Here is a 24,913-nt window from a genome sequence, read left to right as displayed (position 1 = left end):
TTAAACATAAGACCTAAAACCATAAAAACCTTGGAAGAAAACCTAGGCAATACCATTCAGAACATAGGCATAGGCAAAGACTTCATGACTAAAACACCAAAAGCAATTACAACAAAAGCCAAAGTTGACAAATGGGATCCAATTAAACTAAAGAACTTCTGCACAGCAAAAGAAACTATCATCAGAGTTAACAGCCAACCTACAGAATGGGAGAAAATTTTTGCAATCTATCCATCTGACAAATGTCTAATATCCACAATCTGCAAGGAACTTAAACAAATTTAGAAGAAAAAAAAAAACACCAATCAAAAAGTGGCCAAAAGATATGAACAGACACTTCTCAAAAGAAGACATTTATGCAGCCAACAAACATGATAAAAAGCTCATCATCACTGGTATTTAGAGAAATGCAAATCAAAACCACAATGATATACCATCTCATGCCTGTTAGAATGACTATCATTAAAAAGTCAGATAACAACAGATGCTGGAGAGGATGTGGAGAAATAGAAACGCTTTTATACTGTTGGTGGGAGTGTAAATTAGTTCAACCATTGTGGAAGACAGTGTGGCGATTCCTCAAGGATCTAGAACCAGAAATACCATTTGACCCAGAAATCCCACTACTGGTATATACCCAAGGGGTTATAAATCATTCTGCTATAAAGACACATGCATACATATGTTTATTGCAGCCCTATTTACAATAGCAAAGACATGGAACCAATCCAAATGCCCATCAATGATAGACTGGATAAATAAAATGTGGCACATATACACCATGGAATACTGTGCAGCCATAAGAAAGAATGAGTTCATGTCTTTTGCAGGGACATGAATGAAGCTCAAAACCATCATCTTCAGCAAACTAACAAAGGAACAGAAAACCAAACACCACATGTTCTCACTCATGAGTGGGAGTTGAACAATGAGAACACATGGACACAGGGAGGGGAACATGACACCCCTGGGCCTGTAGGGGAGTGGGGGGCTAGGGGACAGAGAGCACTAGGACAAATACCTAATGCATGTGGGGCTTTAAACCTATATGACGGGTTGATGGGTGCAGGAAACCACCATGGCACATGTATACCTATGTAACAAGCCTGCACGTTTTGCACATGTATCCCAGAACTTAAAGTGTAATAATAAAAAAAAAAAAGTGCAACAGAAAGAAAAAAAGAAACACAAATGAGCATATGAAGATTATCAGCATCATTGGTCATCAGAGAAATACGAATCAGATCAATCATAAGAAAATATATTATTCACCCAACATAATGACTGATGTTTAAAGGAAAACATCTGCATGCATCTCAAACTATGATATGTGAACCTCTGTCATTCCAGAGGCTACCATGTTGCTCTGGGCATCTCTTGATCCTTGCCAGGTGATATTGTTTTGCTATGTCCCCACCCAAATCTCATCTTGTAGTTCACATGATCCCCATGTGTGGGAGAAACCTAGTGGGAGGTAATTGAATAATGAGGGTGGTTACCCTCATGTTATTCTTATGATAGTGAGTTCTCAGGAGATCTGATGGTTGCAAAAGGGGTTTTTCCCTCTTTGCTTGCCACTTCCTTCTCCTACCGCCCTGTGAAGAAGGACATGTTTCCCTTTTCACCATAATTGTAAGTTTCCTGAGGTCATCCCAGCCATGCAGAACTGTGAGCCAATTAAACCTCTTTCCTTTATAAGTTACCCAGTCTCAAGCATTTCTTCATAGCAGCATAAGAATGGACTAATACACCAGGTAAATAGCCATAGTATCATCTTCAACAGTCTTTATAGAGTTTGTCCTAATGACCTTTCTAACTAGGCTCCCTGCTTCAAACTCATTCCTTTGTAGTATATTCTTAACAGAGCAGACAGAATGAGTGATCCTTTAAAAACACAGGCCTGGTCATATCACTCTTCTGCTTAAAACCCTCCCAGATGCTTTACCTTTCACTCCGAATAAAACCACAAATTCTCACAATAGTTTATTACACGATCAATGTCCTGTTCCTGCCTAAACACATTTAGCTTGCAATGCTCCTTACTCACTCCATTAGAGCCACGTCTACCTATCTCTTTTCCTTAAACATGCCAAGCACATACTCCCTCAAGACCTTTGCACTTGCTGTTCCTCTGGAATGCTCTACTCAGATGGTTCCCTTATTTACTTCTTTCAAACTACTTCTCACGTATCAACTGGAAAATGAGGGCTTCCCTGACCACCATATTTAAAATAACTCTTTTCCAAATGTACAAAGCTATTAAATAACAGAAAGATAATACTGACTAACTTTGTATTACAGAATTTGCCATTTGTTACGTATTCTTACTAACAAGCATCAAAAATTAAAATGAGAAAAATCAATACACTATAAGCATTGTGAAGTGCTTCTCATGCTTCTTAGAATCTTTATTTTGCCTGTCTGTGACAGATGCTTGCTTATCGCTTACCTGTACAGGATAAGGGGAAAATATAGTTCATTTAATATTGTGGATATACACTTCAGAAACTGACTTGTTTGCAATGAGAAATAGGTATTGAATGATGATAGCACATACAAACCTGACTAAATATTGAAAGATTTTCCTATAAGCTTTTATGTGTTTTTAAAATTTAAAATTTTTAAAAACAGACCAACAAACTACGAACATATTTATACCTTACATTTAGTTTACCATATCTTTGAAGCAGGTGAATATTTAAAAATTTCTGCATCAAACACTTGCAACCTTATGTTACATGTGATAGCTATTTAGTATATAATTCATTTGTAGAAAATACTTTCTCTCAGTAATATCTTTATTCCACCAAGAATATCACTTGAATTTATTTTAACTACATATGAGCTGTGATCCTTTAATTTTAAAATTCTGTATAATTTTTTTCATGACACCATAGCAAAGATGTCTTTCTGAGGCTAAATATAGTAATTTCACCATAGCATGAAGTGTTATGGCTTTATCTTTGTTATCCGTCTACTTTTATATCTACCTACTTTCAGATAATTCATCTGCCTATCATCTATCTATCTATCTAATCTATCTACATACCTAGCAATCTATCATCTATCTACAAATTCATTAATGTACACACTGTATACCTAATTTATTGAAATAACCTACATACTGTGTCTATTGAGACAAAAATTTTCATAAGAATTTCTCAACTCTTCATACTTAAAAAAACTGATAATCTACCAATGTTAAAATTCAACAGAATTTAAAAACATTTTAAAATAAAGGGAAATAGGAAACCTGGCAAACTCTACAAAGACGAAAATTTAAAAACTACAGTAAACTAGGAGGCCAGAGACTTAGTTGCTCTGCACAGTAACTATTTTTCTGTAATAATTGCAGCTTCACTATCAGTTGAAAAAGGATAAGTAATATTTCCCTCAACATGTCATGGATAAAATTCATGATCTGCCCTCAGCTTACACAATTAACTTTTTTATATTTGTACACTGGGGATGCAACACCAACTAATTTTCTTCTATAGTTCTTTCTATTTTGGCATTTTTGACAGCATTCCCAATAACTGCCCACTAATTTAGAGTGTGTTTAAGTCAGCATCCACATAAAACTCTCCGATACTCAATCATTATTCTCTTCAGGGCCTATTAGCCTTACTCAAATTTGTCAAACACAGACTTCTAGACTAACAATATTTTCTTCCTTATTGCAAACTCTCTTTTTTTATTTTCCTTTTGGTTAGCATGACCACCTGGTGTCCTGGAGAGTTTATATTGAATTTCTGTTTAATCCTCACCCTAATTAGATGAAGCAGCTGAGCAACAGGAAGCCTCTGCTACCTCCCTTTAGGGGCGTGAATCAACTGCACTCCAGGCCATTCCTAGTTTAGGAAGGAAGAATCTAATCTGTGATTCAAATGTGGTCTGAGTTCACAGGGCCCAGCACTACTTCTTAGCTTCTCTGTTGGCCTGTACTAACATCTTCACCATTAAGTAAGCACTGACATAGTTGCAACAAGTCAGGTTTTCTTAATCCGATGTTTTCCTACATCCAAAATAGTGAAGGCCTCTTCATTGGTACTCCATCCACATAAGGACATTTGAAGCATTCCACAAAGAATAGCTCAAATTGCATGCAATTAAGAGAGAACATCATGTATTTCAAATCACCTCCTAAGGCTTTACGGTTTGCCACATAAGCAAAGTGTATGTTACTTCGAATTAACCATTCACCTTCATTGCACAAAATGTTGGAACTAGATTTTCTTTCTTTTCTTTCTTCCCCAAATTATCACCTTTTCATACTTAAAAATGAATCTTTTATATTTCATGACTAGTGGAAAATAATGTAAAATGCTTATTTTCTATTATCTTATTCTAGTTCTCTTATCATGATAGCACTGCTACCTTGCCTACAGTTGAAGCCAAAATTAGATTTCATGAGTTCTGGGATTAAAAAATACGAGCAGCTCTTTACTTTATCATTGGCTAATCAGCATGTTTGGTAAGAAAGATGATTATCAGAAGGCTCCTCTGACTCTTTGTTCTGAGGTAGGAAAAGATCAGAATGAGACAACTTAAAGCAATAAGTAATTACCCAAACATAAAGCCTGTATTAGTACCTGTATTCATATAGTCCTCATTTAAAAAATTTCTTTAGAGTTTAATTAATCATAATAAAAATAAGGAGATTTTTATTTTGAGTTTTTTGAGAAACAGAGTAGATAGAGATCTTTATAAAAATGAGGCTTTTATATTGACAGGTCAAATGTCAGAAGGATTCAGTTTCATTTTTCAGTAGTCTTGGTCTACCTCAAAACTCTCATTTTCTTTTCTGGTAGAATAGAATGTCCCGTTTTGGCTGAGTCCCTGTCAGACTTCTTACATCTAATCAAAAAGCAAGTAGTTTCTGTCCTCTTTAGCAGAAGCAAAACCAGCTATGCTTTACTTATATTCTACTTCCTCTTAGAGTTGGCATTAGGATGTGTGTATACAGATGGTTTGGGGCAGCCTAGGAAAGGGGTCAGTTTAGAAGATCAATGAATACGGTGGATTGTAAGGTAGTATATAGGAAATAACAATGATGTCTATTTACTCTGGAGTGACCATGAGTATGTGCTGTGAAGGTAGGAAAGGGACAGAACAAAATTAGCATTTATTTAAATAACATTTATTTATTGTTAGTTATTTCATAGAGCAACAATTCCAATTCTATGTAACTTGATAGCCGATGCTCTTACCAGTTGGGAAAGGAAATCAAATTATACAGACTTGAATTAGTATTTAAAATATAAGACAAAGAAGAAAGAGAAAAGACAAAATGAATTTCTAGAATACAGAAAGGATCAACATATAAATTTTAATACAATTAAAAACGATATGAAGAAACAGACAAAAAATGACTTGTAGAGGCTATAGTCCCATCCTAGCTAAGCAATTTCAAGCAAATGGTTGCCAACAACCATGGTATAAACTGGTCATGTTCAGGCATGTGCAGATAATAGTAGTCAGTTAAATGGCAGGCACCAGGCAGAGGCAGAGCTTCTTGCAGAAAATGATAAAAATAGTGACAAATAGATAAGGTTTTCCCAACACGAAGGCTCTACTTTGGCTATATGCTTATTAGGAGAATATAGGGACAATATGGTATTTTTAAAGTACTGTTGCTGTCAAAGAGAGATCTGCACTTTCATGTTTATTGCAGCATTATTCACAATAGTCAAATATGGAATTAACCTAAGTTTCTATCAAAGGTTGAATCGACAAAGAAAATGTGGTATATATACACAATGGAACACTACTTAGCCATAAAAAAGGAAATCCCTCTCATTTGTGACAACATGGATGAACCTGGAGGACATTATGTTAAGTGAAATAAGCCAGGCACAGAAGGAAAAATACCACATAATCTCACTTATATGTGGAATCGAAAAAAGACGATCTCATAGAAATAGAGACTAGAATGGTGGTTGCCAGAGGCTAGGGTTGTTGGAGGAGAAGGAGTTCGGAAGATATTGGCCAAAGGATTTAAAATTATAGCTATATTGATGGAATAATTTCAAGAGATCTATTGCATAGCATGATGACTATAGTTAATGACAACATATTGTATTCTTGAAAAATGCTAAGAGAGTGAATGTTGTGTTCTCATCACAAAAATAATGATGTGAGATAACGCACTCAGTAATTAGCAATACTGAACCATTTCACAACATATATATACTTCAAAACATCGTGCTGTATGTGATTAATACATACGATATTGTGTCAATTGAAAAAAAATAAAATGGACCGTACCTACAGAAAAATGTCAAAATACTTTGCTTTCACTTTCTACTCAGCACTCTCAGACAGTAGGCATTAATATTAAAACATTTTCTCCTATAGAGATGAAACACAAATTTGTACTGGAAGGTTACAAATTTGCTTTTGATTTAATGCAGAACAGTTTAAAAGTCTCTAAGAAAGTTTGCCATCCTTAAGAGCCACAAGCCTGCCCCTTAATGCCTCAGGAGATTTGTACTTCTCATAAGTACCTGGTATTGTAGCTCCTCATAAATCCTCATCCCAAGGACAACATCTGTGACTCCACCCTCAACAGATTTCTAAAGACAGCTCAAAGGAATGTATTAACTCAGTCTCTAACCTTGAGCAAACCAGCATATTCCTGCAGGAACAGTGTAGTTTGAAAATCCAGAAATATACTCTAGGCTTTTACTGAGTTATAATAGAAATAAGTCTAAAGATTCCCAGCTTGTTACAGTTAAATGTCCTGAAACTGTTTTCAGACTATTTTTGACATTTATCTGTGGCAAAGTGTTGCATAAACTAAGACTAATTTAGAGGTCTTTGGGATATGAATTTTTAAATAATTGCATGCAGAAAGGTATAAAACAGGAATGCTTCAAGGTGACTTTTTTTGCATGTCTCAAGACTGAGCCTTCACTGATGATAACAAATAGATAATTAGAATCCCCAGCCTCAGAGATGTGAGAAACGTGATCTTTTGGGAATGGCCATGAAACTCCTGGAAGGATTCACTGTGAGTCCCTGCTCATATCGTGGAACAACCTATACCAGTTAGAAAGGCTGAGAGGATAACAACAAGCTGATTTTAATAACTTTTGGTCAATGGCAGAAGAGTGTAAGCATATAGTCAACAATAAATCGTAGTTTGCAATAAACAATTTTATCATTTTCAGGACTTCATAAATATTTAATATTTATCCTTTTGCACACATATTCTGGTGGCTTAACAAAAGATAACTAAGAGCTATAACCATACATAGACACCACTCCCAAATGAATCTAATACAAATAGCTGAAGAATCATCCTTCTCTCCATGTCTAATGAGAGCAAAAAACAACACATTCAAATCAATGTTCTATCATTATTATTAAGGCACATAATTTCATTGTAAAACACAACTAAAATAAAAACGATTATACTGAGATTTGTATAGTACTGTAAAAACAGAAAAAGATAGGGATTAAAGAAATAATTTTGAAACTAAGCATCCTTTATAAAATCAACATTTATAAAGCATTAGGCAGTATATTAGAGGGAGCTAGGATCCTTAATTGGGTTTTCTCATGGCAGTGTTCAGCTGAAGTAATGTAGTCCTGTTATCTCCATTATAGAATGAGGAAATCAAAACAAAAAGTCCAGTCTGCCAAAGTATTTCTCACAAAAGGTTTATAAGTCATTCCTTCTCAATTTCATTTTTGTAACTTCAGCACATTACACATTTAAACAACCAGCTATCAAAGCAGGAAAAATTGCTACTCATCTAGCCAGGGTCAGGGTGCACTTGCTTTTCAGGCACATTATACTACTATTTTCTGCAATAAGTGAAAAAATGATCAACATGTTTTGCAAGAGAAACCTTAAACAAGGTACAAGAGAGCCATCCAGAAGACACAAAAGAACTTCTAACAAAAACCGTGCTGAAAAAAGTCCCAACAGGAGCAGATAAATTCCAGAGTTTGCAAATGTTGTTAAGGTTATTTTAACAATGCTGTTTCCATTTCTGAAACAAGGCTCAGAAATGAAAACAAAAATCTGTAAGTTTTTGAAATGTTCTCATCATTTTCTTCTTCTTTAGCCATTATATTTTCAGTGGCTATGAGGCTGAATTCCCAGGCTTCTAATATATCTCAAATGTATAAGCTGTTAGACAAGTAAATAAAAGTGTATTTATTATTTTTTAACTTATATATTCATCAGAGATGTATTATGCACTACTGATGACTGCTGTCCAGTGCCAACAGCACTTCTAAGAGGGACAAACATAACTTCTAGACACAGGCCCTTATGCTTTTTAATAAAACACTCATAATTTACAAAAAATAACATCTTATTTCTAAACAGTTTGTGAACTAAAGTGTAATAATTTGCCCTCATCATGGGAAAATTTGTAAACGACTGGATTTTTTAACAGAGTAGTCTATAACATAATTTTTAAAATGTTATGCACACTAAAAAAGTATGTTATAATATTAAAAACACAATAGATTTGCATATGTTTTGCAAAATTGAATATTCCAGGAAACTGGTGGCTAAATTTTAAAAATTAACATAGTAACTGCCCAGAGCAAGGAGGACTATGATGGTATTTATGATGATGATGATAATGATGATCATGATTTAACCCTGTAATGCTTTTGGGTATACACAATTTTCCAAATGATTTTCATGTATTTTGGATATTTTCAAATAAAATGCCATGTGAATTCACAACCCAGTGATATACATATTTATAACTTTAAAAATTGTACTAAGAGCATGTCAAAAGCTTTAAATATCCAACCCATTGATTATATTTTCTATTTTAAATCTTCTAAATATTTAGTTTCTATCATATAATAACTGATAAACAATTTCAAAAATTAGGTAAGAATTTTCACCTTATCTAGTTGCCAATTCACCTCCTGAGAAATCTCAAATCTCTGCTTTATCCAAATTGTGCCATGAGGCATTGCTGCTGTAATAGTTCTGTCATAAGTTTATCCTCTAATTTATACTTTTTTCGGCTCTGATTCTCTTACTTTTAAACCTGTAATGTATTTCCATAGTAAACTTTCACTCTCCTGATGTTATTTCCTACAGAATATTTTGATGTTTTCCAAAATATTCCTAGGCCACACTAATTCTTTACTCCTTAAGGCTTTCATAACATTTTATTCATAGCATGTATACACTGAATATAGTTAGTTACGTACCATGCATCTTCCCTGCTAGATTGTGAGTTCACTGAATATAAGAAATGCATCTTGTTCACTTTCATATCCCCCAATACAACCATGCTTATCAAAACAAACAAACAAAAAAAACAGGCCAGGAACTGTGGCTCATGCCTGTAATCCCAGCCCTTTGGGAGGCCAAGGTGGGTGGATCACCTGAGGTCAGCAGTTCGAGACCAGCGTGACCAACGTGGCGAAACCCCATCTCTACTAAAAATATAAAACTAGCTGGGTATGGTGGCGGGTGCCTGTAATTCTAGCTACTCAGGAGTCTGAGGCAGGAGAATCAGTTGAACCCAGGAAGCAGAGGTTGCAGTGAGATAAGATTATGCCATTGCACTCTGGCCTGGGTAACAAGAGTGAAACTCCAACTCAAGAAAACAAAAAACAAATATGAACATCCAATAACAAAAATATCTAGGCATTTTAGTCACTAATTTTAAAGTGCAAGCCATAATACAATGAAACTTGAAAAGGCAATTAATTTATTCCCTAACTGCAAGCATTGAAATTTATAATATGTAAGTGTGAAAACAGTGCCATATTGTAAAGCAGCATATACCTTTTCAAAAATAACACAATATTAGCAGAACCCATGTACATGAAACCATAGGGCTTAACTTTGGGACCTGAATAAATGAAGACAAGTAACATTGTCATTGGAAAGCTCAAATTAGAAAAGATGTTAATACTGTACAAAATGATTTATAAATCCAATGCCTATCTAGTCATAACTGTAGTGTGATATTTTTTAGTAGAGGTTGTCAAAATGACTCTAAAAATAATATAATAATTTATATTGAAAAGAAATGTGTAAGATTCTGAACAAGAACAAGATAAAATTTGGTCAATGGCAACGTACAATAAATCTAAACCTATTAAAACAATATGACAGTGGTGCAAAAAAGAACAAACAGAGAGGTTAGGCAAAATAAAAAAATCTCTAAAACATGGGAATTTGCATCAGGATAAAGATATCATTTCAAATCCATAAAAATGAAAAACTTTAAATAAGTAGGATTAAAATAATTGGCACTTATTAAAGTTCAAGAAAATTAGACCTCCATTCAAAATATAAAAATTGATCAGAGAAAGAAGGGTTGAAGAGACAGATGTAAAACAAAAACAATCTCTTAAGAAAAAATAGAATATTTTCAAAATCTTCAGATAGGGAAGCCCTTCTATGTTGGACAGAACCAGAAAGCTATAAAAGGAATGGCTTGACGCATATATTAAAAACCTCTGAATCATGATAAACACCACAAAGTTTGAAAAATAATTGGCATCGTGTTGAGTGAAAACTACTGTAAAGTGTATGCTACAAAAAAGGATTAATATCTAAAAACATCCAAAATATATAGGAAAGTATAGTAGGAAATACCTTTGCTCATTTTCTATTAGGTTTTTAATACTTTGTTTTTAATTGGGTGATAGTTCACAGAAGAAAACATACAAACAGCAAATGTATATGAAAGGATGCACAACTTATTTTAACCAGTAATGAATAACTTTTATAAAATAACTTTTGCCACTAGACTGTCAAAAGTTTAAAAAATATATACCATTCATTATAATGCAGGATTTGAGGAAATTGGACCTGCTCACACATGGTTGATGGAGGGTTAAATTGGAAAAGCCTTCAGAATACAATTTCTAATATTTATTTAAAAAGTCATACCCCAAATTCAACTTACAAAAGTAAATATTTTTAAAAGACACATATACAACAAAAGACTCCTCATGGACACTCATTGCAGTCTTGATTCTAATAGTGAAAAATTAGAAACAATGAAAAGATCCCCAGACTTATTTTTGTAAATGAGTCAGAGAATAGACTTTCTGTTCATTAAAAAAAAAAAAAAAAAAAAAAAAAAAAAAAAAAAAAAAAAACGAAACAGTAAGAAAATGTAAAGAAAAATGGCTAGATAAATACATGCCAAATATTTTACCTGTGAGCAGGATCAAATGGCAGGGAATGAAGGGAGTAAAAGAAGATTTCACATTGTCTCTCTTGTTTTGTTTCAGTCCTTTACAATTAGAATGCATTCAGGCAAATTTATATATTTAAAAAAACAACCAAATAAAGAATGACTAAAGCAAGTTTGCTTAATCTCACAACAAATAGTGGCATAAAGTTAATAGTATAAATAATTAATAATTTATCAATTCAGGTAACAAATATACACAGGCACAATCCTGTAGCAAACATTAGGGAAGACAGTAGTCATATACGGATGACACAAAGGCTTCTCCTCCACATCATCGAAGAACTATCAGGAACCCAGAAAAGTAACTGGTTGAGCAATAAGGTGACAATTGCTGTGACACAGATCTATAGAATATCACCTTACTTTTGCTGAGAAGGACAGATAAGTCCTCAATGAGGGAAGGTGAGTAAAATCATACATTTTTTTCAGTGTATGATAATACTCTCAACAGTCAAGTGGAATGAGGATAGCAAGAAATTTCATGTAATGGGCAAAGTTACTCTTACTTGAGGTCATGGACTCTGCTGTGCCACTGTTTGGGGTTGAACTACTGCCTCCATCCCTGCCCCAAAAGCTCTGCAGCCTTACCTAAGCAACTTAACCTCTCTTAATCTCAATGCCTCAGCTATAAAATGTCAACAAGTAACCACACCCACTCCATTGGTTCGTTGAGAAGACTGATGGAGATCATTCGTAAAAGCATAAGCATTTCATAAATATTTGCTATTCTTTTATTTGTTATCTTTTTTTTTTTTTTTTTTTTTTTTTTTTTTTGAGACGGAGTCTCGCTCTGTCGCCCAGGCTGGAGTGCTGTGGCCGGATCTCAGCTCACTGCAAGCTCCGCCTCCCGGGTTCACGCCATTCTCCTGCCTCAGCCTCCCGAGTAGCTGGGATTACAGGCGCCCGCCACCTCGCCCGGCTAGTTTTTTGTATTTTTTTAGTAGAGACGGGGTTTCACCGTGTTAGCCAGGATGGTCTCGATCTCCCGACCTCGTGATCCGCCCGTCTCGGCCTCCCAAAGTGCTGGGATTACAGGCTTGAGCCACCGCACCCGGCCTATTTGTTATCTTTAAAGAAGCCAGAGTGCACGATGTGTTCAGGAGATTGAGAAAAGATTGATACAGATTGAATAGCAAAACTACGGAATATTTACAATACTACAGTGATATATGAATAATCCTTAACTCCAAGTAAGAGCAGAGAATTTGCCTAAATGAATCTAAATTTGTATTTATTTATTCTTACTGTAATAGGAAAATTATCTCTTAAGCAATAAAACAAATTATAAGTATATATTCAATGAGATTTGCATGTTTTTCTGGTGAATTTATATAAATGATCATGAAATTATTTACTTCAAACTTTTAAGGCTCCCAAAATTGCAATTGAAAGCATCCAAAATTGGAATTGAAAGCAATGTTCTATCTTAGTGAAGAAGAAATCTAATTTTTGAAAAAGAAATTTATCCACTAAAATTAAATAAAATATTTCATCTAAAAATAACTTCTATCATTTAATGCAGATGAGTCAACAGATCCCTTCCTTTTAATTTCCATCTGGTCTCTGTCATTAGGTTATCACAACTTACTTGCTTTCTCACCATCATTTCAAACCCGTAACGATTCACATGAACAACTGCCTTGAAACCCCTCAGTCCTTCTATATTGTCTGGCTCTTTTATTACAATAAATATTATTACTTCTAAGATGCAGCTTAGTGCTTTGGTTAATGGCAGAGGCTCTGCAGACAGACCACCTGGATCCAGGCTGTGGCTCTGCCAATTATCAGTTGTGTGACCTCTCTGAGCTTCCATTTCCTCGCATTTAAAATTTGGGAGGCCGAGACGGGCGGATCACAAGGTCAGGAGATCGAGACCATCCTGGCTAAACCGGTGAAACCCCGTCTCTACTAAAAAATACAAAAAACTAGCCGGACGAGGTGGCGGGCGCCTGTAGCCCCAGCTACTTGGGAGGCTGAGGCAGGAGAATGGCGTAAACCCGGGAGGCGGAGCTTGCAGTGAGCTGAGATCCGGCCACTGCACTCCAGCCTGGGCTACAGAGCGAGACTCCATCTCAAAAAAAAAAAAGAAAAATAAAATAAAATAAAGTGGGAATAATAATAACAATAATATCTACCTATATATCTTATAAAGTTGTGAAAATTAAACAAATTACTATATGTAAAATAGAAAAGCATTTGGCTCCTTAAAAGTGCTTAATAATTATTAGCTAATGAAAACAGCTTTCTTTGAGTTCCTTACCCTTTCTTTGTGGTACTCAACACTTCACTCTCTCTTTTTCTGCTTCTCTTTCAGTACATTATCACATTAAATACATTATCCTTCTGGCTTTCTGGACTCTCTAAACTTCTGTGCCAAAGTAATCTTTGTTTCATACATAAAACTTTCTACAAAGACTTCAGATTTTACTGCAGAGCAAAAACTACATATTAAACATTATCTCCACATATGATTATCTCAGCAGGCCTTTATGTAGCTCTATTATTTCTAAATTTTTGCCCAATAAGATAGTGCTATGGCATGGAAAAGCCTTCGTTTATCTTTACTAGAACTGAACCCTAGTTCTTATTACACAAATACATTCAATTGGTACAATTTCATTAGCAGTTTCCTTGCTGATAAATTGTTCTTAGGTTTGCCATTCAATTATTAGGCAAATATGTGCCTGAAATTGTACATGTTTGGTCAGAATGAGGCACTGATACAGCATCACTCACCAAATAAGAAAAATATTAGCAATGTTTTTCGTTTCTTTAGTAGCAATAAGGCAGGCAAAAGTCAGAGTATTTTTTTAAATAGAAAAGCACCTGAAATTTTTTCCTTACCCTCTATATACTTGTGTTCTCCCCTCTATATTGCTTGTTTTTACAAAAATCAATCTCTGTAATTTGATCCCAAACTTTGGCTTTGCTTCTATCAAAGTAATTATCAAGTCTTCTATGTGTAAGCTCATTATTTTGATGGATCAGGATCCTGTAGTGTGTAATATGCTTTTTAACATATGGAAGAGAATTGAATTTTGATTGAATACATAAACTGTAAAAGCAGTTTCAGGTCCCATGAAACAAAGCCTATTACTAAGATAAGTCATGTGTTAATATCAGCACAAGCATAACTAACCAGTTTCCCCTGATTATCTTAGAAGAAAATGTGGTAAATCATGATAACTAGGTAAGTAAGGAGAGTCACCCATGTCTTAATTGACAGCTTGTATAATTCTATTATTAAAATTAAAACTGTACTTGGATGTGAAACAGTATAAAATATTAAAGGAACTGAGTTTGTTTTACATTTTAGTCTCAAAATTGAGCAAATAGCTTCAGTTTATGAGCAACATTTCATTTAATGACTATTCAAAGGAATAACTAATTTTAATATTGTAAACATAATTATGGAAATAACACAAATATTACTATAGTACAACTAAAGTCTTCTACAAGATTGATATATATTTTGTTAAGAACAGTCTTACTCAGTGGAATATTGATTTCTGTTCTGCAGCATAAGCTTCTTAGAATGAATAACATTCAAAAAACATTTTTAAAAGATATACTAGTATATATCAGGGAAAAATTGGCAATACTTGAAGGTAATTTCTATCAAAACTTAAATATGGCCCAATGGTCATTTTATAGAGTTCATTAATGAAATCGGGAAGAGACTATTAATCTTCAGTGTTAAATTGAACTTGTGGAGAAATTCATCAAGCTTATCCTGACTTAGAAATACCCTATAGCTATTATTGATAGAAAGTTTGGGAGACTAATTAGAACTCATATCCAAAGTCAAAGAACATAAGATAGAAATAGATTTTTTTAAATGTCCTAAATAAAAGACATATACATACTATGCAGTTTAATAGAGGAAGTCTTGCAGGCACGAATTTTTATTGGGGAGATCCACAGGAAAACATACCTGGCTAGGCTGAAGGCATCGTCGATCAAGCCCGCTCGGTTACTCACAGAAAGAACCTAAGGCCAATTAGAAAAAATAATATGATAAATTAGGATTAAAATGGCAGATATTCACATACCAGAAAAGGTATTTGATAAGCAAATCTGGAGTGTACCTCATGATTCCGGATTAATTGATCAATTAATAATCTCCAGTTCCTTAGGTCATAGTTGACTCTAAAATAGCCAGTTTGATTGATGTTCCCCAGCAGCCAGCTTCCTTTGTCCAAATAGGTTATTCTGTGGTGCTCTGAAAACAGCATTTTTGGGATATATTTTAAATTTTAAGAGTTAAAATGAAGTATATTTTCTTAGTGCCAGATATAACAATACCAATAATTAAGTGAATGCCATTTTAAATACCTAATTGAAGCCTACTCTTTAATTAATCTAATTCTAGATGCTAGAAACACCTTTAATTGGTTACTCACTATCATCTCAATTAATTGTTTTCTTATAATTAACATTTTTGTTCTTGACAAAACTCCATTACATATACATAATTTTCTTTCTCAAAGTAAGTGTAACCTAGAAATCTACCACTGTATTCAGGCAACTTCTAATTAGATTGTATGGGGATATGAGACTAGAATGAAAGAAGAGGTTTTAGATGTATATTCTACTATTTTTATTCAGTAAGAATATATTAAAAAAATAGAGCTCATTTACTTGAAAGTCACTGGTGTTTGCCTTTTTTCTTGTGCTTTCTTGAGAGAACTAATAAATAACAGACTTAAACATCGTCAATAATGCTAATAAAATAACACTTGCTTGTTCAAGATTTTAATATTTCCACATAGAATTAGAAACAAAGATAATAAATTCTGCTTATTGGGATCACTTTGGAAAATGGCAACTTGATTATTCTCACCAACTAATTCATTAATAGAAGCCAGTAAAAAGTAGAAACAATATTATAACTTCTTATATATTTAACTCCTTCAAAAATGGTACAAAAAAGGGACACAGTTCACTTAACATATAGCCTTTATTGACTCCACGGAAACACAGTTGACTATTCTAATAATTATGTTGTTGATTTTCAAGTCTCATATTTCATAAAATTTATACAGTGGAGTTGACTTTAAATGTATACACATACACACAGACATACATAGTCTGACATCCAGGTGGAAAAAAATCAAAACCACATGGGTCTACTCTAATTTCTACAATGACTCAGAACTATAAAAGGCATCATAAAAACCATAAGCCTCTGGTCTGAGTAGGGATACATCTCTAGTTCTTACTCCAATGTCAAAGTTTTTACACATTCAGACTTCAAAATAGGAAATAAATTTTCCCTCTCATGTCCTTGAAGGAATACATTTACAGAGTACTCACTCTCAAGTAGAGACCACACAAGAAGAATTTATACCACAAAACTTATTAATGACCACTAATTTCTCAGGTTTGGAATAAAGTGAACTAATAAACCCAATGCATGTTATAGATGATCAATTTTCTAAAATCTGCAGTAAAATAGAATGTACTTAAACCCCAAAGTACACTGAATATAAAAATTTAATGTTTATCATTTCCAGTATCACAACTTCCCACCACCTTTATAAATTGTGTCTATTAGAACAGATAAAGAAACAAGGCTCAGACAGGTTAATCGAATTATCCAAGAAAAGAAGTGGTTCATCTTATGTCTCCTGACTTCAGCGTCCAAATTTTTACTATGTTATATTCTATTGATACAAGATGGTATAACACTTTTACTGTAATATGATATACATTTTTCACAGTCTAATGTTGATTTGAAAGGGAGAAAATGGCACTGGAAAAAGAATCAGAGTACGATAGAAAAGCTAAATTCTTGTCTCAGCTTTCCTATACGTAAGTGTTTAAATTTATGCCATTGATTCTCTTTGGTCCTCAATTTCCTTACTTGTAACCTGAGGGACAAATAATGGCCCTTAAGTTTCCTTCCAAATCTATGATTCAATGGAAGAAGACATTTATGTATATTATTTTATATACTATACTTAATCCATGGAACTCAGAAAAATAAATCATCACATATTTTTTCTAAAATGCAAATAATTTCTCTAGTCTCCAAAACTATGATTGTATAGTTTTCAAAATTTAGTGTATTTATTCAAACAGTTGCTACAAAAATTTAGAATTTCATATCTATTTGAAAGATGTAAAAATGACTACATAAATAAATAAGAAAATACCATTCTTTAAAATTAAAATCACCTCATAAAGAGAGATCTTAATTAATAATGTCTGAATTCAGACAATGAAAATTGAAACTTAAATATTGAGAACATTGTTTCTTTTTTATTGTAAAAATATTAGTAACCTTGAAGGCAGAAATAATTAATCTCTAAGTGTCTTCAAGTATACTAAGATTTTTATAACAAGAAATATTTAAAGTATACTTGAATTCACTTGAGCTGAGAAAAGTTGATAAATTTTATCTAAGAAGTGTTTTTTTTTTTTTCTTCAAAAAGTTACAATGTTAAAGCATCAAGTTTAACATATAAACACATACTTTGGATTTTTACAAGTTTGAAATGGTCATGCATTACTGTAATAGTAACTATATTTTTAAAGTTATTTCCTGTTCACATTTTAGATAACTAGAATAACTTAGCCCCACTTGATTCGCTCGAATCTAATTTTTAAACTTAATTTCAACAACTTATAGATAGGATATAGTCAAATTTAAGTTAATATGTATATTAAAATAAGAAAATAATTCCTGTACTTTCTACACTGTCTGACCAGAATAAGAAAGACAGGCTTCTATTGTTTTTAAGTATGTCATTATTAAATTTACTACTAAAACCTGAAGGTTATTACTGTTCACGAATATTTTTATGTCTTTGTTACAAATGAGATCGTTGCAGAAATGATTCCCTGAAATTTTTTGTAATAGATTTTTAAATACCTTTTCTGTTCTAGTTAATTATATCCCTAAAATAAAATGTTCTTCAAATTAACTTATGGCAAGCAATGAATTTTAAAGAGATCTTTTCCAATGGCCTAATGAGGTATGGTATTTGATGAGTACCATAATAAAATGTATGGAAGTTATATCTTGATGCTGGCAATAATAATTAAAAATTATATTTAGAATGTATCCAAAATGGCACAAGGCTTAGGCTATTGAGGTACAGAGTAGTTGGTATTTTATAAGATTTTATATTTTTTACTTTCTATTGGAATAAAAAGGGAAAAGAGATTAGGTATCTCTATCCAATATTTGCCAGTTGCAAAGAATTCGAATTTTAAAAACTTTTTAAAAAGGTCAACCAGAGTAACAATGTGAGACAAACTCAGGGAAAATAATACATATTGGTTTTATCACTTGACTCTTGTGAAAATCAAATGAGGATATTTTGTAAAACCTATAAAGAATCATGTGCATATAATCAAAGACATCATATTAAATAACTGACAGATCCACAAAGCAATCTACCATAGTAATAAATCGTGTGTGTGTGTGTGTGTGTGTGTGTGCGCGCGCGCGTGTGTGTTTGCAGAGTCAGGTGAAGGGTAGAAAGCAAAGGAAGCCAACTTTCTAAAGCCACCTCTTTACGTAATCAACTGATTTTTTGGACAAATTACTTCTCAAGTCTTAATTTCCTCATTTGTAAAATGGGGATAAAATAATACACATTTGAAAGGTTGTGAGTTTCAAATAAACCAGTGCTTCAAGAAAGCACTACTGCATTATGCTACTTTTCATGATTGCTTTAATTTTCAGGATTAATTTCTCTTCTATTTTAATATTTTCTTTTCTAACATTTGGCATTACATTTATTCCTCTCCACGAACCGTTAATTGAATAGCCAGTCAACATGCAAGCTACTACATATACAAATGTCTGAATTTTTGGTATTTTCATAATAAGAATGAAAAAGACAAACACTTCAACCTGTTTTCTAAAACTGAAAAATTGTTTTAAAAATTATTTTTAGGATAAAATGATCTATGCTTTACCTTAGCATTAATTAAATGTTTATCCAAAGTATTTTCCAAAAATGAACTGACAAGAATATATGATGATCCAAATCTAATTCGTACTTTATATTATCCACCACTGATTGCATTAATATCATGTAGATCAAATCTATATCACTAATGACAATGAAAAACTACAAAAACATTGACCCGATTGTTATAATTAAATTATAACATAATTTAATTATGTTATAACATAATTAAATATGGAACTGTTTTACATATGTTTATAAGAATTGAGCAGAATTTTTTCTTCATGTTTTTGTGGGAAACAGTTTTCACTGTGATTTAGTTGACAGTATTTTGAAAAAGAGGAGATGGGACAACATACACAAGGAAACAAAAATTAACAATCTTTTCTCTTTTTTTCCTAATTTTTCTTTGTTGTTAGTTTTTTATTAGTCATCAGAATGAAGGACTTCATAAAAAAAATTGAATACAATAAACTGGGACTGAAAAGGCAAACAGGAAAGTGCTCAGTCTTTTAGATGCCTCTTGTAAACTTTGCAGATTTTTGTATTTACAAAGTTTTCAGAAAACATTTCAGGAAACATTAACTTAGTATGGGCAATCTGCAAGTTTTAATATTCTAAATGTGACAATGTTATATCAAACAGAAGATAGTGTTATGAATGTGTCATTTTTCATTAAAATGTCCAAGTTGCACCTTACACAACTTTGGGGTGTGGGCCTGTGCCATTCATATCATAGCCTGTGCAAATAGTGCTTCCTAGAGTTATGTACTGCGCCAACTCTGCAGCTGTGTATAAGGACCATACATATCAAGATAGGTGATATTTTAGGCAAACATATGGTTTGAACCAATACATTGTTTTATTCTTGAATAATAATGAAAGACAGTAAAGGAAAACAATCCCTCAAACATAAACCGTGGCCACTGGTCAAGAAAAGCTGGTATAGCTGGTATACTATCCTACTTTTCCTACTTTTTTTTTTTTTTTTTTTTTTTTTTGAGACAGAATCTCTCTCTGTTGCTCAGGCTGGAGTGCAGTGGCGCAATCTCGGCTCACTGCCACCTCCGCCTCCTGGGTTGAAGTGATTCTCCTGCCTCAGTCTCCCGAGTAGCTGGAACTACAGGCACCCACCATCATGCCCAGCTAATTTTTGTATTTTTAGTAGAGACAGGGTTTCATTATGTTGGCCAGGCTGGTCCCAAGCTCCTGATCTCAAGTGATCCACCCGCCTTGGCCTCCCAAAGTGCTGGGATTACAGCCGTGAGCCACTACGCCCAGACTGGGATACTCTGTGAAAGATAAAAAGATATCATGAATAACAGCATGGAAATAACTAGGAAGTGAGAAGAAATGGACCCGGAAAGGTATCCACCAGAATTACTCATCCTGAATCCTTGCACGATCTAACAGTGAAGTTTTGGGAGAATCCCCATGTTTGATCAGTATCTTTACACTCATTTTCCCATTTCCATTCTACCTTCCAAAGATAAATATTTTACCTTATTTCTGAAGATAGTTCTATCACATCTCATAGGAATCCTATAAAGAGATGACTTCTTTCTAATTTGGTCATTATAACAACTCACTGCTCTCCCTCATCATTTCACAACAACTTATGTAGACAAACAACTACACGACAGGAAAAGACAAATATAAAGTCAAGTAATACAGGAAGTGTGAATTCAGAATCACGATATAAACACTAATTCCAGTAAGTGAAAGAATAGATTATAATGAACAATTTAAAAGGAAAAACACCAACAAATTTTAAAGTATCTCAATACATTGCTACATTACATATCAATGTTTCATATATAGTGTATATACATGAAAGCATATGTTTTCATTGTATGTCTTTATGTGTTACAAATATAATAACATGAAAATGTATGTAAATATCTGCATGGAACTGTAAGTGTTCATACTGCTGATAACCAGATTCCATTTTACTGTAACAACTTTTTCTTGCACGTATACATATATGTATTCTGAGCACTTAAACCTCCCTTATAATAGCAAGCCTGAGGATAAGAAATTGTATTTGTTTATTTATTTATACTTCACCCTATTTCAAATAAAAAAATTGTGGCTTTTTAAAATAAGGCTTATGAAAGAGCAAAATAACATCAATTAACAGCATCTGAGAAAGGAGTAGGAAAAACAATATCTGGGCACACTTGACTATCTAAACCTAAATGAAATGTTACACAAAAGATGATAATTGACTTTTTCTCTAACTCAATGGAAAACATAAATAAAAGGGACCTGTTTCACACTCTAGAATGAAGGCTATAGATTGGATTCAAGAAATAGCTTTCTGACAGTAAATTGAAATAGGTCACTATCTTATTTGAAGATATTTAGAAAGAGAATAGAATCTCATCTCTCTCTGCTCCTTGAGGTTTGACCCCACCTAAGAGATGGCTTGCTAACCTGTCCAAGCCCCCCACCTTCTGGCCCTGTAATTATATAATTCCATGGAGAATATTGCCTCTCTCATCCTTTAAAGAGACAGTCTGGTAAAGAGAAGATAGGAAAGTGGAATTAAAAATGAGACCTGTGTTTTCGGTATTTGGCATACTCTTCTCTTTGAGGTTATAATTATATTTTAATTACATGTGGAGTTATAAAGTAATACAATTTTAAACACCTAAGATTAGTATTACAAACATTTATTTTTAAGTTTCGTCTTTACCCTTAAAGAAACAAATAAATTTAGTAATTACAAAAACAAACTGAAATTAGACTATTTAGTAACTATCCTATATCTAATTTTATAGGGTTGATAATCATTCCTTTATATTCTCTTTCTAATTTGTCTTTATTCACATTTTATAACAGCTGAAACCAGAGGTTAAGTTGCTAAACAATTATCTGAAACCAGATAGTTCCTCAGGGGAGAATATATAGTTTACCTGATTTGTTCGACACCCAAATAATTGCTTCTGAAGACACATGGCTTCTATTTCCTACCACAATAGTTAATGGAATCTGCCACAGGTAACTGCAAAATAAAAGAGAAGCTTTAAGAATAAAAATAGCTATATCAAAACAAAAACAAAAAACATTTCCCATGCGCCTTCTGTGTGATTTTTACTACTCTCATTAGGTGAACTAAAAAACATTCCAGTCATAAAAGTAAGGCATAAGTCAAAAAGATGAATTCACTCTTTCAATGCCATTAAGGAGACTTGGCCTCTACGAATTTTAATTGCAGTGCAAAGAGAACTGCCAACAAAAGCATTTATCTTGGGGGATAAAGGTTTTGCATTTTGAATTTGAAATAAAAAGTAACTAATATCTATATACCTGAGCCATATTGATTAAGGTCTAAACATAACTCCTTTCTACTTGTTTTTATGTTAGATTAAGACACATCTCAGTGGCTCCATGCATTTACATTTTAATATTCTCCTTATTTATTATCTAATGACTCTCTGGGACACTATTAACGTAGTTTACAGAAAAGTTAATATGATATATCTAAAGTGATTCAGCAGAAAAGAAAAAAATAAAAACTAGTCAGATTCCCATACAATCCAGATCAATAGAAAGAATATTGTGGGACGCACTTAATGCTCTGTTTTGTGAAATGAAATTTCTAACTTGATGTGTCAAAGCAGCCACCAACATGCAGGGACCAATCATGAAACTCATCTATTAAAGAGAAGCATTTTGCAGCATTTACCTTTTTATAGGATAAAAATTGAGGCCTATACTTATACATGAAGTAATATCAGTTTAATCTCAAATGAATAGCCAGAGATATGTTGGATGGTCTTACTCCAAGTCCAATGACTACATGACTGTATTTGTTTCCTGCCTTGAAATATAGCCAGATTATTTCAATCTATCATTTCACCATTATCAATAGAGTAGCCAACAATTCCAGTTTGGAAAAATATATTTTTCTATTTTAGAAATGTAAGAGATATTGTGTGACCTCAATAACTGTGAGAATAAATAAAGAATTAAAAAATGTTTGGGAAACATGCCTGGGGGTAATAAACATTATAATGAATATGTCTTTTGGGGAGTGAGAGAGAAGGACATCTTCCATGAATCTGTCGTGTGAAATTTGACTATTTTATTATTCCATGTTTTGCATTCACAATAAACAGAATTCAGTAATAGTAAAGAGTTCAAATGGAAGGTTGAAAGAAATTCATAATTTTATACCAACTCCTATCTCTAGTATGGAAAATCAAAATAATATGTTTACAGTTCTTGATTTTAAAACTGTGTCCTATACTTAATGAAAAAAAAAACATTTTGGAGGGCCTAACTATGTGGAGATACTATGCTATACTAATAATGACTGCTTACAATCGGTCTAGTAACACAACAATTTATAATAGCAAAATCTATATTGACTCTTTAGACAGTAGTTCATGAACAACAACTCATGTAAACTCTTTAACAAATACTTCCAAACTTTCAATATAGGTTTAAAAATATGCCCCAGATATTTAATGACAGATTTACTGTCAGGAGGAGACAAAGAACTGATCCATTTCATTAACAGCTGTTCTCTTAAAAATAATGGATCTCTTTTGGCTAATTGGAACACTTAGTTAAGAGACAATGATGCCCAACTCTGGGTCTGATTCTCAAATTAAATGATAAGCTCATTTTTGTGTACTTAGGTCTTGAAAAAGCCTGAAAATAGGAGGCATTTCTACTCTAAATCATAAATTACTATTGAATCTGATTGAATGGACTTGGAATAAAATGAAATAAAAGGCATCAAACCCATCTATAGGTAAGACAGAATAACTTCATAAACTTGACTTTAGTACCTATCCATATTGAGTTGGGTCAGCTAAATTGTGAAGCCAAATAAGTACTGGTTAAGGCAAAGGATATATAAAATTGAGGATATTTAAAAATTCTCAAGGATAATTGTGTCTTTTTTGTAGCATAATCATAAAATGTTTGTGAATCATTGTTTGCCCCTAATATAAATAAACGGAATTTCCATATATTTAAATTATTTATTCTAAGTAACTAGAGATTATGATAAAAGTTGGTTTGTTTCTATATTTGGGTTTTAGAAAAAAATCTCTAAAATAAAGGAAAATGATTCATATAAATACCTGCATGTCAATACCACATATATACAGCAAATTTCCTAAATGTCAGACATTGTATCTCATAGCTGTTCAGATACAAGTTAACTACAAGGTTAACTAAGTTAAACTATAAACCTTATAGTTATAACTATAAGTTTTGGGGATACAAACTTTGAGGCAGTTTTTAAAAATTAAAAAATATATATTTACATACTTCCTAAGAATCTTTTTGTTCCCTATTCTATGTGTGTTTGTGTGTATGCACACACATAACCAAAATCTACATATAGTAACAAAGACAAATTAAAAGTTCCAAGTTAAAAGCATATTTGAAATTTGTATTTACTTTTGAACTACTATACTGTGAATATATTTCACAACTTTCCAAACATCATATACGTGGACTCTTCATAAATTTCGTTTTAAAATCAAGGAAAGCCTCGTAATTATGTTGCTTTGTGATTTTAACTTAAAAGACTAGAAGATCCTAAACTTAGTTTAGTGAAAAGCCCTCTGTGTTGTAAAGAAATCCAAGATTGCAATGGATTATGTTTAAAACGATATTAGAAAAAATAACTTAGGAAATTAGATTGTATTCTAGCTGTCTCAGTTTTAACTTGACTTGTCATCATGTTATTTTAAGCATAAAAAAAGACCTCCCAAGATATTTTTTTCTTTAACAGTTCCTGCGACTACCTCTCTTATCAGTCAT

At 33.0% G+C, this 24,913-nt stretch overlaps 1 protein-coding gene across 1 annotated transcript in view; it reads right to left on the bottom strand.

Annotated features, from left to right (window-relative positions):
• The window catches only part of TRHDE (thyrotropin releasing hormone degrading enzyme), a 417,970-nt gene that overhangs the window by 89,488 nt on the left and 303,569 nt on the right, over positions 1–24,913 (bottom strand). The window contains exons 10-12 of the mRNA XM_005571555.5: positions 22,045–22,133; positions 15,290–15,423; positions 15,136–15,191 (exon numbers count right to left, since the gene is read on the bottom strand). Coding sequence (XP_005571612.1) covers positions 15,136–15,191; positions 15,290–15,423; positions 22,045–22,133 — 279 coding nt within the window. The remainder of the gene's footprint in view (positions 1–15,135; positions 15,192–15,289; positions 15,424–22,044; positions 22,134–24,913) is intronic.

Source organism: Macaca fascicularis, chromosome 11 (genome assembly GCF_037993035.2).
Source record: "Macaca fascicularis isolate 582-1 chromosome 11, T2T-MFA8v1.1".
Taxonomy (NCBI): domain Eukaryota; kingdom Metazoa; phylum Chordata; class Mammalia; order Primates; family Cercopithecidae; genus Macaca; species Macaca fascicularis.
The sequence above is the reverse complement of the archived record's forward strand: the minus strand, read 5'-3'. Positions and strand labels throughout refer to the sequence as shown.